Here is a 16193-nt window from a genome sequence, read left to right as displayed (position 1 = left end):
TCCTAACTTTCCTGAACTTCAATTCTACTGCTGATTGAAGGGTAATAAGATATAAAGGAAGTGACACACACTTTGATGTGGTAATATTAACAAGATGGAATATTTTTAGTCACCAAGATTGGAGGCATCATAGAAATTATTCTGCATTACTAGTACTGCCTAATGTATCAGAATCCCTGCTGCCTACCCTGAAAGGTCTTGCAAAGCCATTTTCCTTCAGGAAAAATGTTGCTGTCAGGATTTTTAAATCTTTGATCATAATGACCAGAGGTAGCAAACTAATTAATTATTGGTTTATAGGGTGTATACACTGCCAATCAGAAAATCCCACTAGCCCATGAGAAGGTGCTTTGAGGATAACATCCAGTTAGGCCACATACACCGTGGTAACATTAAGTAAAATCACACTAGGGAAGCTTCATAATCTGACTGTGGTTCTTTTATGAGCCACTCAGACCTTTTATACCAACTATATTTATAAGGAAATGCAAAGTTATTGAGGTAGATTTGGTCTTTGTGGGGGGTTAGGTGAAGAAGTCCACTGGTCTGATAGTTGCTCTCCTGATATCTTAGCATTTGCTGTCACCTGTAAGAGTTATAGCCTATGTGAAAATATTTCTTAAATTTTTTAAATGTTTATTTTATTTTTGAGAGAGACAGAGCATGAGCCAGTGAAGGGCAGAGAGAGAGAGGGAGACACAGTATCCAAAGCAGGTTCCAGGGTCTAAGCTGTCAGCACAGAGCCTGACGCGGAGCTCAAACTCATAAACTGTGAGATCATGACCTGAGCCGAAGCCAGACACTCAACCAACTGAGCCACTCAGGTGCTCCATGAAAATATTTTAAATACCACGTAGGCCAAGAGTTGAAAACAGTACGAAACATGGAAACGTTTAAAGGCTATCAGAGGTGTTCAAGGACTAGTTGGAAAATACTTTGAAACTACTAAGTGGCTACAAGTAGCAATTTTTGCTGTATAATAGCTACCATAAACACTTCACAGAAAGATATTGTATTTTATTTTATTTTTGGTTTAAGCTTAACTTCATATTTTTAGAGTGTTATATTAGTTTCAGGTGTACAATGTAGTGATTAGACATTTCTAGCCTGAGCGCATCATCAGAAGGGCACTCCTGAACCCCCATCACCTGTTTAATCCAAGAAAGGGACACATTTTAAAGAAATAGCTCTTTTAGGGGCAGTTGGGCAGCTCAGTCTGTTAAGCATCCAACTCTTGATTTCAGCTCAGGCCCATGATTTCAGTCATGGGATTGAGCCCTACATCAGGCTCTGCACTAACAGTGCAGAGACAGCCTGAGATTCTCTCTTCCCCTCTCACTCTCTGCTTCACCCCTGCACATGCACACACATTCTCCCTCTCAAAAATAAGTAAACATTAAAAAAAAAAAAAACTAAAGGAATAATTCCTTTAAATGATATTGCTTTTCTGGCTACTCTTTTCCAAATATTCCTCTCTGGCCCCCAAAATTTTCTGGGGTCTTTTGCTAAATTGTACAGTTGGTAAATATTCCCAGGTGCTTTAGGCCTAATTTAAATAGTAAAATACATGAAAAACAAAACTTTGTTCATTGGTTTCTTAAGAAAAAAAAAATGGATAATGTGAATCAGCATGAGTGTGTTGTAAAAGGCATGGTTGACCAGAATGTGTCCCCAGTTAAGTGCGTGGTAGACCGCTCTTTTCCCACGTACTCATTAGCCAAAATTGACTCATGCTTCTTTAGACAAAATTTTTAAAAATCCCCTTTTAAGAAAGCATTTGCTGTTGAGTATGACATTTAATTGCAAGAAAACACACAAGGGAATGATAAATTTGGCTATTTGCACCTGTGTAAACAAGCACTGCCCTCAGTAGGTCACCGTCATGGTCCTTTGAGTCAAAGGCTTTTCCCGTATATCACCTCTCTTCCCTGTATTCGTAGAACAAATTCGTGGTCAGGATGAAGTCCTGTGAGACTCTGTGTGTGTGAGTAAACATAAAGACTAAGAAAGAGAAGGAGGATTTGTTGGAGGACAGTGGGAACAGCCAGAGAGAAGGGAGAAATCTATTAATTTGGTCATGGAGAGAACTTAGCGTGGTGGCTTTTAGAATGTGGTTCTCAAAATGTGCCCCTGTCCTCACAGCTCAGAGCCACAGCATTACATCTCTTGGGCACTTTGTTAGAAATGCAAGTTCTCAGCTGCAACCCCAGCCCTTCTGCATCGGAAATACTGGGCGGGTGCAGCACACTGTGATCAGACCTTCCAGGTGATTTTGGTCCCACTGAGGTTTAGAACCACTGGCTTAAAGGACAGGGAAGATCTGCTTGAGCGTTTGGAGAAGAGGGCTGCCCCCCAAACAATTCCAGCCAATGACTGGCTTGTGCCTTTATTTCTGAAATATTATGATCCTTCAGGACCTGGGCACGTAAGGCACCATTCTGATTCTTATGTTGTTGAGGACTTGCAACTGCATTTCCCTAGGTTATTAACTATTTTTCACACTAAGGGTTGTTAGCCTCAGAGGAATCCTGGATATTAATTGTTCCTTTCTGCTCTTTCCTCCAAAAGAAGTTAAGGGGTTTAGGGGCTTTCTGTCTACATTGATTTTCCATTTAAAATGTACTTTATATTTTTATAAATTACTTTTTCATGTAAAAATTTTTTCTCATTTTAGTTTAGTTTGCTTAATTTTTCTCAAGAATATGTTTTTATTTTCTATTCTAAAGTTCTGGCTACCTAGGGTGTGCCAAGCACTGTAGTTTTTGATGCTATATTTCGTAAAATCAACCAGAGAATTTTTAAGATCTGCCAGGAAACTTAAGGCTTCAGTATAAATTGAATATTGCACCATTTGGCTTTTCACCCTAACTTTCCATGTGGTTTTGCCTATCAGAGGAAAAAGTTGTTATTTTACCATCTGAATTTTTCAAGTATGCCATATTATAATTTTTGCATTTGTTTACCATTGTGTTTGGAAAACATGTTTTTCCCCTTCTTTCCTTTCCTTTTTCCCCCCTTTCCTCTTCTGTGCACCTTTAATTTTGCTCATTGTTTTCTTGATCCCAGAAACAGCTTTTGAGTCCTTTAAAAGATAGAACAAATTTCTTTGAAATAAAATGTCAGGAAGTTGAAACGAGGGTGTGACAAACAGAGTTAAAGGTGAAGGAGATATGGCTAACTCCTAAAGGAGAGGAAGAAGTAAACGCTTAGCATGACTAGCAGTTTGAGTTAGAAGGTGGAATAGTCTGAGAATGTAGTATTGGGAGCCTCGAGTCTGAGAAGGGGCGTGTACATTCTGGGTCACAGGGTTTATGGAGTAGCAGTAATGTGAATGAGGAATTATATCTGGGTCAGTCACTCACCAGCTGTTTGACCTTGTAGGTTGGTTATGTTCTGCTGCTGAGCTTCATTTTTGTACTCTAAAATCTAACTGAAGATATCTATTTTTCAGTGTTGTCAGGGGACAAAGAGATAACACATTTGTGAGGAAGAGTGAGTCACAGCAATGGGATGCTTCCAGTTAGAACGTACTGATGCTTTTTCATTGTAATTCGCCTGTTTTCATAGTTGCATGCTACTTCATTGAAGTAAAACACCATATTGATTTATCTATTAATACAGCGAAAGATAATTGGGTAATTCCAGTTTTTTGTTAATATAATGAACATTCATGTATATATATTCTGATGTACATATTCAAGGTTTTACTACAACAAATGTACTAGAACATAACACGCCACTTCTGTCATGTATCAAGTTTTCATGCGGGCATGGGTTGTATCTAGGGTTATTGTGTGTCCTCAGTTTATTTCTGTTTCAATTTCACATGTCTCACTTAGTGCATATTGATAATAAATGGTAGTATCTGGTGGAACACTTCATTTCCATTCTGTTCTTTTTCTGGATTGTCTTGAATATTAGCCTTTTGCTTTTTCATAGAAATTTTTTTAAAAGTTTAAGAAATTACAAACACATACACATACATAACGTGTTGTGATTTCTCTTGGAACTGCACTGATTGTACAGAGCTTAGTGGAGTTCACAAAACTGTAAGTTTGTCTTCCAATCACCAAAGAGAGATTTCCTATTTATTGAAGTTTCAACGTACTATTTTTTTTCTTGTCCTTGGGATTTTCATTACTTTTTTTATGGGATCGGTAATACATTTTAGTTTAGAATCTGAGCATTTTTCAGTGAAGTGCTAATATATATTTCAGAATATTTAATCTAGTATCCTACCAGAAATAGAGGACCTATGTATTGTTATATGCAGTTTTCTATTAAAGGATGTGTGAATACTTTGTTTAGTTTCTCTGCCAACTTGTGTATGTATGCTTATAAAATATTAATTCATTTATTTTGTAGGTGGGAAAATGTTAACTAATGAAAGAGCCCATTTTTGGTTCAGAGGAATTTCACGCAGTAAGTCTGAGGGAAATTTGTTTAACATGGAAGACCAAAAATCCTCAAGAAGTTTCCATATTACAGGTACAAGAATTTACAACTTAATTATTTTACCCATTGCTAATAACTATTGGAGGGCTATCTCTTAGAAGAGCTACAAAAGATTAAATTATAAAATTTATTATAGAAAAACACTATCATTAAAAAGATGAGCAACACAAAATAGCACAGGCAACAGATATTGTAAATCTTATGAGAAGGCAAAAGTTCATTATTAAGTGAATGATATTTGCAGTGCATATAACGAATTTGGGGGACAAAGAGATCTCTAGAGATTAATGTGGGCTGAGAAATCTTCATGGAGAATAAAATAATTGAATTGATCCTCAGAGGAAGAGTAAGTTGTAAGAGAGATGAAACCAGGTTGAAGCAACATGAAAATAAGAGAAATGCAATTTTTATTTTTCAAGTGCATCTTCTAATTTTTAATATGTGATGCTGAAAACTCACTTCAATCAAGATGTCGTTGTATACTTATGAAACGAAAAAGTCTGACTGTTTACTTGGATTCACTTTTCAATTTTGGCTGGCCATTTGGCTTTCATTTCCTTAAAAGCAGTACCAGTTTCACCAAGTCCCCAGAATCATTACCAATATTTATTGATAAATGACAAAGTATGTTACTCTACTCAGGAAAAAAAGACTTTAATATTTGTGAGGTATATAGAAATTTCTTACGGTGTATATATTTTAATGTGTTGGTGATTCTTAAACTACTTTCCAAATAAATAACATGTTTTCATTTCATAGCAGTAAGCTTGTTCTTAGTCATTTTAAACTTAGAAAAGTCCAATGAATTCCTTTCAATAGTAAAGCAATTTTTCAATTTTTATTGTCATGAAATGTTTTATTTTTTCTTGAAAAAATCGCAATATTATTTAAATTTACCAGTGCAAAGTTATCAGGAAATAACCTAAGAAATGCATTACTACCTAATTTGGCATATTGTTTTTAAAAATTGCTTTACCCATTAACAGATGGATTTTATTTTTTTAACATATGGAATATTATCATAAAAGGAAAATATTAATGAATAAGATATATTGAGATTGACTATTCAGTGTTTAGAAAAAATTTGGATAGTTGACTGAATTATTCTGTTCTTCGTGGGTTTTGTTTTATGAAAATAAAACAATAAGACATATGTGTGTGTAGTCTAGGTAATTTTCAAGGAAATGTGTTCAATTGATTACTGTCTAAAATTTTGAACACTTATTTTTAAATCATAGTGACTTAAAGTAAAATAACATTAAACCTGGTTAAAATAAATTGGCAGAACATGAAAATTTGAGCAAATTTAACATTAATTTCATAGTAGCTATTACACTAGAGATCGAAAAGCAAATTAAAGAGACTTGAATTGTTAAGCAATAATAAAAACTAGTCTTGGTTGTATCTCAGAATGCCACTTCATCTTTGTTTTGCTTTGTTTTTGTCTAAATAACTAGAATGTCCAGACCCAGGATTTCTTCTCAATTGGCCAGATGCTTTCACATGTCTTGACAGTAGTGCTTCCAAAACTACCAATCCATTCTGGAATGAACTGTCTGCTTCTAACCCATTTTTGGATGATATAACTCAGCTAAAAAGTAACCAGAAGAGAGACAATATTTCCATCTTGAAGGAAGATCCTTTTCTATTTTTTAGAGAAATTGAAACTGGAAATTCATTTGATTCCTCTGGTGATGACCTGGATGTGCATCAGTTGCTTAGGCAGTCTTCCCCACAGAAAGCTGGAAGATCTAAAAGTGTTTCAGAACTTTTAGACATTTTAGATGACACAGCACATGCCTATCAGAATATACATAACTCTGGCCAGATACTAGAACAAGACTTAGAATGGCTTCAGGATGATAGAGAGGCTTATAAAATGGCCTGGCTAAGTCAACGCCAGCTGGCCCGTTCCTGCCTGGATTTGAATATAGTTAATCAGAGTCCTGGATGGGCCCAAACACAAGCTGCAGAGACCGTGATAGTTTGTAAATTAAGCCACCAAGGAGGGTCAGTACAATTACCTGAATCAGATATCACTGTTCATGTGCCCCAAGGCCATGTAGCTGTGGGAGAATTCCAAGAGGTATCTCTAAGGGCTTTTCTTGAACCTCCACAAATACTTAACCATGATCTTTCATGCACTGTAAGTCCACTGTTGGAAATCATGTTAGGCAACCTTAACACAATGGAAGCCATTTTGCTGGAGATGAAAATAGGGGCTGAAGTGAAAAAGGATCCTTTCAGCCAAGTCATGACAGAAATGGTATGTTTACACAGCTTGGATAAAGAAGGCCCTTTCAAAGTGTTAAACAACTGCTATATTTATGAAGACATTCTCCAAGTCAAGCTAATAGACTTGAACCGGGTGATGTATTTAGTGGTTGCTGCACAGATTAAAGCTACTCAGTCACCAGCTGCCACCATTTGGGATTGTATCCACAAAACCACCTCAGTTGGAATTTATGGGCCCAGATATATTCATCCCAGTTTCACTGCTATTTTCACAATTTGCGGACACAGTTACATTCCAGGAAAGCTTACAATCTCTGATATTAAGAAAGGTGGTAAAAACACATCTCCGGTTGTGTTTCAGCTTTGGGGGAAGCATTCATTCTTCCTTGACAAGCCACAAGATTTAAATATTTCTGTTTTTTCATGTGATCCTGATTTTGAAGTGAAGGCAGAAAAAGAAAGGAAAGAAATTAAACAAAAGCAGTTTCAAGCAGGTGAAGTAGTTAATCAACAATTTTTATTTTCCTTAGTTGAGTCCAGAGAAATGCACTTATTTGTTTTTTGTGTTCAGGTGGAGCGTCCCAATGGTAAAGCACTTACACAATTCTTTATCACTACACCTGATCCAGCTCCAAACCTAAAAAGGCTCTCAAATCTGCCAGGTAATTTGCAGGAAGAGAAGCAAATCAAGTCTGCTCCATTGTTACCAACAGTGTGTGTCAAATATCCCGCATTTCAAGACAAAAAAATGAACTTTACCAACTATGGGGTAACTCTGAAGACAGTGCTAAGACAAAAAAAGATTGACTACTTACTGGAATATTTTAAAGGGGACACAGTAGCTCTTCTTGGAGAGGGTAAGGTAAAAGCTATTGGGCATTCCAAAGTGAAAGAATGGTATGTGGGAGTCTTGAGAGGTAAGGTTGGACTTATACATTGCAAAAATATTAAGGTGATTGCAAAGGAACAAGTAATATCTATGTCAGATCATGTCTTCACAACCAGAAATCTTCTTGAACAAGTTACCCTACCCTTAAAAAAACTGACTTACATCTACTCAATTGTATTGACCTTGGTGTCAGAAAAAGTTTATGATTGGAAAGCTTTAGCCATTGTCTTGGGCTCCTCACATCTGGCACTAGAAGGTTTTGATCAAATACAAGCAGACAAAGAATCAGAAAAAGTTTCCTATGTTGTAAAGAAGTTAAAGGAAGATTGCCATGCAGATAGAAATACAAGGAAGTTCCTTTATGAACTTATTGTGGTGAGTGTTCCTTGATCACAGTAATCTGTTTACCACAGAGAACTTTATTAACTTAGCAATATTTACAACCGAACATTTGAGAGAACTTAACAAAATTATCAGCGGTCTCAAATAAACTGAAGTCACTTTATAGCAAATATAGACATTTTCTTACAAGATAATATAATTGATTTCTAAGTTTTAAAATTCAAGAGTCATTTTCCCAGAAACTAGGCTCCAGAGGATCATCTCTCAAAGGAAGAATGAAGATTCTGTTTGTGTTAGAGAATAACAGTTAAGAGATCTCGTCTCCTTTCTCAAGTAGTTGAATAGCTCTTAAAATATCAGGGAAGCTTCAATAACAGGAAAGTAAATAAAAACAAACTGAAACAAGATTAATTGACTTACCCATTGCTATATGTCCACTATTTAGTGTTTTTTTTTAATTTTCAGCACTTTGCTTTTAAAACATATCATCAGAATTTTGAAAGACCCATATCATCAATGTCCTTCCCATTATCAATTTGACATTTTTCTTATATCACAACCCCCAAAAATGATATTGCTAGTTCTCTTCTTAATCCTTATATTTTAACAGAACTCTCAGGATCATTTTTTTTCACCATAGTATTTACTTCAATGTAAGGCTCAATGGAGATATATATAGTAGATAAAGAACTATTTTGCTTTTAAAATAGAAAACCAGTATTTTATAAAAGCAAAAAGAAAAATCAAGAATATATTTCTAAAAGTAGGTAAAATATGAATGTATAAATTATCATAATGATAGCTAACACTCTTGTAGGGTTCTCTGTGTGTTTGGCCCTAAGCAGAACTCCCTAAACACACTATCTCACTTAGCCATAACAATTCTATGGAGTAAGTATAGCTAGCTGGTATCTTTGTCTTACCAACAGAGGGAGGCTGGGAAACTTGTCCAAGACCCCACAGTTGGTTAGTATCAGGGATGGGACTTGAGACCTTTCTGGCTCCAAAGCCACACTTAAAACCACCATACTTTCCTAAAACAGTTTTAAATGTGTGTGTGTGTGTGCGTGTGCGTGTGTGTGTGTGTGTGTGTGTGTAAAAGTTTGTGTGAATATGTATATTGGTCTGTGTATTAAATACCATTATAACTGTGCAAAGCTGGTGCCCTAGAAGAGATGAGTAAGATTATACAGGCAGGTTCCTGGAGAGGAAGAAAGCTTTAATCAAGGTGCACATGGGGGAGAGAGATTTTTAGAGAAGAATTTATTTTGTGACACTAACAATGATTTATATAATAAAGAAATCATATATATAAAACTTTTTCTTTCTCTTGTAGTTTTTTGATTCTACAGCAACACTGAGACAGTTAAATTTTAAAAGCCCTAATATCCAGTTGTTAAGTAGACAGTTTTATGATGGTGTGCCACATTCTCAATCTACCCGTTTAGAGACACTGGCTGATCTACCTGGTCAAGCTGCCTGTGCATTTTGCAGTGGCTCATTACCTCTCATTATCTCTGCATTAGTTCATGTTCAGTGTGGACCCATGAAAGGTCCAATTGATAATTGCTTTTTTTGTTTCTCTTAGTGGCAAAAAAAAAGTTATTTTGGTCAAGGGGTCTGGAAGTTTAAGCCTGATCATATCTGCACTATATTAGTGTATGCTAATTAATTGAGTGGCTTTGGTGACTAACTACACAGTGCTGCGAAGAACTTATCCAGGAGCATAGTTCCTAAAAACTCATGCTGTGCCTGAGTGGAAGGGGCTATGAGATAGAGAGACCATCTCTTGAATCCTTATTTGCATAACAAGTACATGTTTTTCTTGGATTGTATATTAATTTGGAGTACCTAGAAGGGAATCAATAAAGATTGTGACTTCTAAAACCTTTAGTCATATCTTAGACATGAGACTGCTTGTCTTTACATACTTGACACTTGAAAATTCCTAAAGTACCTGAGTATCTGATTCAATTTTCATCAAGATTATGGGCAGCTACAGAAGGTAATGTCACCACTATCCATTTTAAAAATCACTAAACAGAGATATTTTGTTATTTATCTAAAGTCCTATACTTTGTGGAATTGGATTTTAAACTCAGATTTTATAATTCCAAATGTAAATTTCTTTTCCTTAAAGCAAGAACCTGGAATAAGCGTTGCTAAAACCATTCCACAATTTACTAAAAGCACCTTCAAGGGCCTGCTCGCTCAGTGCTGCTTTTCCCTATGGTCATAACTCCTCACCATAAATGTAGAGATGAATACAGTCCATGTATAAAACCATGGGTGGACTTTCTGAAGCTTCCATAGAAATGAACACTCCATGGACTTCACTAGTTGCTTTACTTGGCCATTAATTTTCACTTACTGTTTCATAGTGATAGATAAAGCATTGAAGTGCTGTTAAATTATGAGCTACTACCATGTTTATTTGCTTATTTAAACAGAGAAGAGACATAGATAGACCTAATCCCATTTTAAGAAACATATTCAAACCAAAGGGAAACTCATAGATTTGTTTGAAATATACCTGGCCATTGACAAAGCTCAGATGCCTAATTAACAGGAAAGAAGGAAGGATGGAAGGAAGGAAGGGAAGAAAGAAAGAAAAAGAGAGAGGGATGGAGGGAAGGAGGGAGGAAGGAAGGAAAGGAAAAACTGATGGTTTTCCATTTTGTGCTGTTGAAGACTATTTTATTTTTAATACTAAGTGGCACAATTATAAAGGGGGTGAAGGCAGAGAGTTAATTTTTTTAAGTCATAAATATAAACAGCTTTGTTCAAAGTTGTAGGACTATCTCATTTTATACAAGAGGCATTATTCTGGGAACTTTTAAACCACATTTTGATGTAAAATAGAATATTATTTACCAGCACCATTGTGCTTATTCTTCAGAAAAATCCTGTAGCCAATTCTCTGGTAAGGAAAGGAATTATTTTCTGTAGTGTGAATAATCATTCCTGGGTTGGTGAATTATAGACTGGTAGAATCTCAGGGTATCTTTGAAAGTGTCTAGTTCAACTTCCTCCTTTTCCAATTAGGACATTAAAGAAACATATTAGTTGAGTGGTTTATCCAAGGTTTAGTAATTAGTCATTGAGTTGGGCTTACATCTCCCCTAATTTTAGTCTAGTCTTATGTTCTGCACTTTGCTGGTTGGATTTGCTTGAAAGTAAATCAGCTTTTTGACTATTAAAAACCTCAAGTATACATGTGGTCAGAAAGAGAAAACCAGTTTCTAGAATATATAATGAAGAAATTAACTCATAGGAGGGAGCCAAAATTACTTAATTTTAACAATGATATGTAATTGTTGCTGCAGGCTCTGCTGAAGATGGATTGCCAAGGGTTAGTAGCACATCTCATCCGAGAGGCTGCTCTTCTGACTTCAGCTGTCAAGCTTGGAAAAGGCTGGAGGGAACTAGCTGAAAAGTTAGTACGACTCACAAAGCAACAGATGGAGGCATATGAAATTCCTCACCGAGAAAAAGCTGGTGATGTCACTGTTGAGGTAAGATTTCTATTTGTCTAATTAAATAGTGAAAAATTGCAGACCAAATAAATCAAATGTAATTCCATATACATGGATTAATTGAGGGAGGTCTCCTAGAGGATCCACTAATTGAAGTCATTGCAGCTATAACCATCAACATTATCTGAACTAAACCCACATCACTCTTTAAAGGTATCGAGAACCTTTAAGATATATTGATGTTTCTCCTATTGAATTGCATTTTAACATGGTCTTTGATCAAATAAATTGACCAAATTAGATAGCTAGCCATTTAGCAGGCAGGGCTATAAGAACTTGAGGCAGAAAAAAGACAAACTTTGAAGGGAGGAAATGGGGCCAAATCAGAACAAAGAAAGAGGGTATAATAATAAGTATTTATCAGCCTTAGTTATAGACTTGGTCACCTATGATAAATAATGTTTGGTGACAGACATTAAGGAGGTGAATGTTGTGGGGTTGCTGGTAAGGAGAGCCTAGTAATGCAAGCTAGAAATGCCTAAGAGCTTCATTATCTCCTTCATAATTTTGTATAGAGTAAGAACTATAGACATCAAAGACAGAATAACAACACTTAGTACAAAGTAAATACCATGCAAATATTGTTTTTATTAACATTCAAACAAATGTATACTTTTAGGCCTAAATTAAGTAAATATTTTTCTATTTACCATAAAGAAAGTGAATGCATTTTTATTGACTTAAATGAAAGTATTCCAGTGATGAGCACATATAAAATGTCCTGTGTCTTTCTCTTACATGAGTGAAAGCATTTTCAAGATAGTTTAGTTAAGGAAAGGTTCTCTCTCTGATTAGATGATGACTTGATAGGAGGCAGAAGCTATATTCCCCACTTCCTATTTGAGCATAGAGCTGGGTTTTAATTTTTTGAGAAATTTTTCTTATTTCGAAGCAACTATGCCGGGTGGGTGAGCCCAGCAAGATAACTTTTCCAGGAAGCTTGAATCAGGTAAATCAGGTAAATCCCAGCAGCTGCACTGGAAGCTTCAGGGTTCCTGGAGCCTGGCTGTCCAGCAAGGACTCCAAACAGACTTTCAGGCAAGAGCATCCCGGACACACGTCCCCTTTGTAGACAAATTCCCCTTATCGACTACATTTACCACCATATGCCAAGAAGGACATTACGGTCTACAAATAAGTTTTTGCTGAATGAGCTAAGACATGACAAACCTATAATAAGGAAAAAAGGACAGCATTCTTATGGATATACTATTCTGATATTTAAGTGAAATTGATTGAAACATTGTCTAATTGAGATACTACAACCTAATCAGAATGGCCAAAATCCAGAACACTGATGACACCAAATGGTGTGGAGGATGTGGAACAACGGGAACCTTCATTCACTGTTGGTGGGAATGCAAAATGATACAGTCACTTTGGAAGGCACTATGGTTGTTTCTTACAACAAAACATATTCTTAACATACAATCACTCAATCACACTCTCTGGTATTTACCCAAAAGAGTTGAAAACTTTTGTCTACACAAAACCTGTGCATGAATGTTTATAGCAACTTTATTCATAAAACTGCTAAAAATTTGAAAGCAACCAAGATGTCCTCCAGGAGGTGTCTGGGTAAATACACTGGTACATCCAGACAACGGAACATTATTCAGTGCTAAAAATAAATGACTTACCAAACCATGAAAAGACATAGGAGAACTTTAAATGCACATTACTGAATGAAAGAAGCCAATCTGAAAAAAAGCTATTTGTATGATGTCAAATAGATGACATTCAGGAAAAGGTAAAATTACAGAGATAGTAGAGAGATCAGTGGTTGCCAGACTTTCAGGAAGGAGAAATGAATAGGCAGAGCACAGAGGATGTTTAGGGCAGTGAAAATACTCAGTATGATATCTAATGATATATTTATTTGTCTACACTCATAGCATATACAATACATGAATATGCAATAAATATACAATGAACTCAAGGTTAACTGTGGACTTTGAGTATTTATAATCTACCATTGTAGATTCATCAATTCTAACAAATATATCCATCATGTGGAGGCTTCTGATAACAGGGTAGGCTCTACATAGGTGGGAGACATATGCAAAATCTCTATATGCAAAATATAGGTATATGTGAACCTAAAAGTGCTCTAAAATAATTTTTTAAATGGGTTTTTTAATTCATTTTGAGAGAAAGAATCTAAGTAGGGGAGGGACGGGGAGGGGGGGCAGAAAGAGAGAGAGAAGAGAGTCCCAAGCAGGTTCCATGTTGCCAGCGCAGAGCCCGACACAGGGCTCATTCTCACAAACCTTGAGATCATGTCCTGACCTCAAATCAAGAGTCAGATGCTCCTTCAACAGAGGCAAACCAGGCACCCCTAAAAATAATTCTTTTTAAAAAGTTGCCTAACTGAAAGCCAAACTTTTTTTTCTTAGTAAGGGTTTTGTTGAAAATTGTTTACCAGAACAAAGTTGTTTATTCTCTCAGGGTTGTTAAGCATCTAACTTCTCTCTGATTGTGATTGTTTATATTTTGTCTTTCCCTAAATCTTGATGGAAGCCAAGAGACAGCCTACCTTTCCATTATTTACTTTTGCACAGTCCAAATCACAGATGACTAAATCTATGTCTAAGGTTGATAAATATTCAGAAACAGAAAGGAAAGTCCCTAGGTGTCTTTCTAGAGTTTATCATTCAGTTTACTGTGGCTAATGCTGAAAGTCATCACTGTGATTCATGTTATTAAATGCTTAGAAAATAATGCAGGATGTATAGGCCTAAACCCATTCCAAATAATATATGGGAGTCTAGGCCATTTAAGCTAAAAGGTAAATGTATGATAAGTTTTATCCCCCTCAGGAGGGAGGAAACAGCTCTACATTTTAATTTTTTCCTCAAGAAAGAGATGACTTTTAAACAATATCACTTTACAAGTCAAGAAATGATTTTAAAACACACTAATATTAGTTCTGGATAGGGCATCCAGAAGGAGGGAACCAGAATTGGGGCACAGAGATAACAAGGCCTGGTGGTTCCCATGCTGCTTTGGTTTCCTTTATCTCACTTCCTCAGAGGGCATACTTTCCAACATTTTCTCTATGTGTGCCAATGTCTACAATTGGGCTCTTTCATTCCCTTTCTTTCTTTTTCAATTTCTCCTCTTTGCTTTTGTTCTATTTTTATTCTATCTTAAAGACAGTTATCTGGCACTTATTCTGTTCCAGGCACTGTTCCAAGAGCATTACAAAAATTAACTTTATTTAATCCTTTCAACAAAAACTTCTAGGCAGAGATTAATACTATCTCAGATGTAGAGAGGTTGAGTTGAGTGACTTGCTTAAACATACATAGCTAGGAACCAAATTCGGAGCCCAGGCTTTGACCTTGGGACCTTTGTACTTTAACCTTTGTACTCTGCTCACCAAAACCAAATCCAACCTGGTTGCTGAGTAGCAGAGCCAGGAGGCGTGGTCAGGACTGGGCATTTAAGCAATTCATTTCACTTTTTCTTTTTCTTTTTTCAAGCCATTGTGTGGTTCTACCAAAATTTGCCTTGGCATCTTTTTCAAGCTTCAATCCAATTAAAGAAAAAAGATTATTAATAGCAAGTTGGATTTTTCTTGAGTACTTTCGGCCATTTCTTATTATTTTATAAGGTGAAAAAAGAAAAGCTTCTCCCTGGAGACTGCTGAGAAAGCCACTTTTTAAACCAACCACTTACCAGGATGCCTGGGTGGCTCAGTTGGTTAAGCGTGGGACTTTAGCTCAGGTCATGATCTTGGGGTCTGTGAGTTCAAGCCCTATATCAGGCACTGTGCTGACAGCTTGGAACCTGGAGCTGCTTTGGATTCTGTGTTTCCCTCTCTCTCTGCCTCTCCCTGCTCATGCTCTGTATCTCTTGTTCTCAAAAATAAATGAGATATAAAAAAATTAAACTAACCACTTACCTAAGTTAAGTTATAAGAAATGTTACTCAACTTTTTTAATGAAATTGCATTTCCAACATAAAAACAAAAAACTATAAAATTTGGAATCTGATTTTAAGCAAAATATGTGTTTCAGAATATTTCTTTTGAAAAGGAAATACATTTGCACTATATAAAGATGTTTAATCATTGCCAAGGTTTTCCAGTGAAAGTTAATGAAAATTCATTGAAACTTTTTCCCCGAACATATTTAGAGCTTTAATTTAAAAAGCAGAATCAATAAAATATTAGAAAAATAGCCCATTTAAAAAATTGGTTTAAAAAATGTTTTTAGTGTTTATTTATTTTTGAGAGACAGAGAGACAGAGCATGAGCAGGGGAAGGGCAGAGAGAGAAGGAAACACAGAATCTGAAGCAGGCTCCGGGCTCAAAGCTGACAGCACAGAGCCTGACATGGGGCTCAAACTCACGAACCATGAGATCATGACCTGAGTCGAAGTTGGCCACTTAACCAACTGAGCCACCCAGACGCCCCTAAAAAGAAATTGGTTCTTACAAGGGGAAAATGCTAGGGATTTCAGGGCTAAGATGTTCTTAGGCCTAACTTGGACACTCTTGACTTAAGCTTCTGGGGATTAATTGGTATATGTGACAATTTTCCTAATAAATGTCTTCCATTGGCCTCTGCCTAATGATAAAGAAGATACTCTCTCCATCTTATTCAGTAATGACACTTATTTACCAAGGACTCTAAAGGTCACTTCTTATTAAATGACCTTCTTCCTCACTGGGCTCTACCTCAACCACAGGCACCAATAGGCCTGTCAAGGCTGATTTCTTAACTGACCTG

The 16193-nt window shown here is 36.2% G+C and overlaps 1 protein-coding gene across 1 annotated transcript in view; it reads left to right on the top strand.

Annotated features, from left to right (window-relative positions):
- Positions 1-16193, top strand: part of MACC1 (MET transcriptional regulator MACC1) — a 66781-nt gene that overhangs the window by 40838 nt on the left and 9750 nt on the right. Inside the window, exons 2-4 of the mRNA XM_029919100.1 lie at positions 4366-4488; positions 5913-7954; positions 11248-11436. Coding sequence (XP_029774960.1) covers positions 4374-4488; positions 5913-7954; positions 11248-11436 — 2346 coding nt within the window. The 5' untranslated portion in view covers positions 4366-4373. The remainder of the gene's footprint in view (positions 1-4365; positions 4489-5912; positions 7955-11247; positions 11437-16193) is intronic.

This window comes from Suricata suricatta, chromosome 2 (genome assembly GCF_006229205.1).
Source record: "Suricata suricatta isolate VVHF042 chromosome 2, meerkat_22Aug2017_6uvM2_HiC, whole genome shotgun sequence".
Classification (NCBI taxonomy): domain Eukaryota; kingdom Metazoa; phylum Chordata; class Mammalia; order Carnivora; family Herpestidae; genus Suricata; species Suricata suricatta.
Note: the sequence above shows the minus strand (reverse complement) of the source record. Positions and strands in the feature narration are given on the sequence as shown.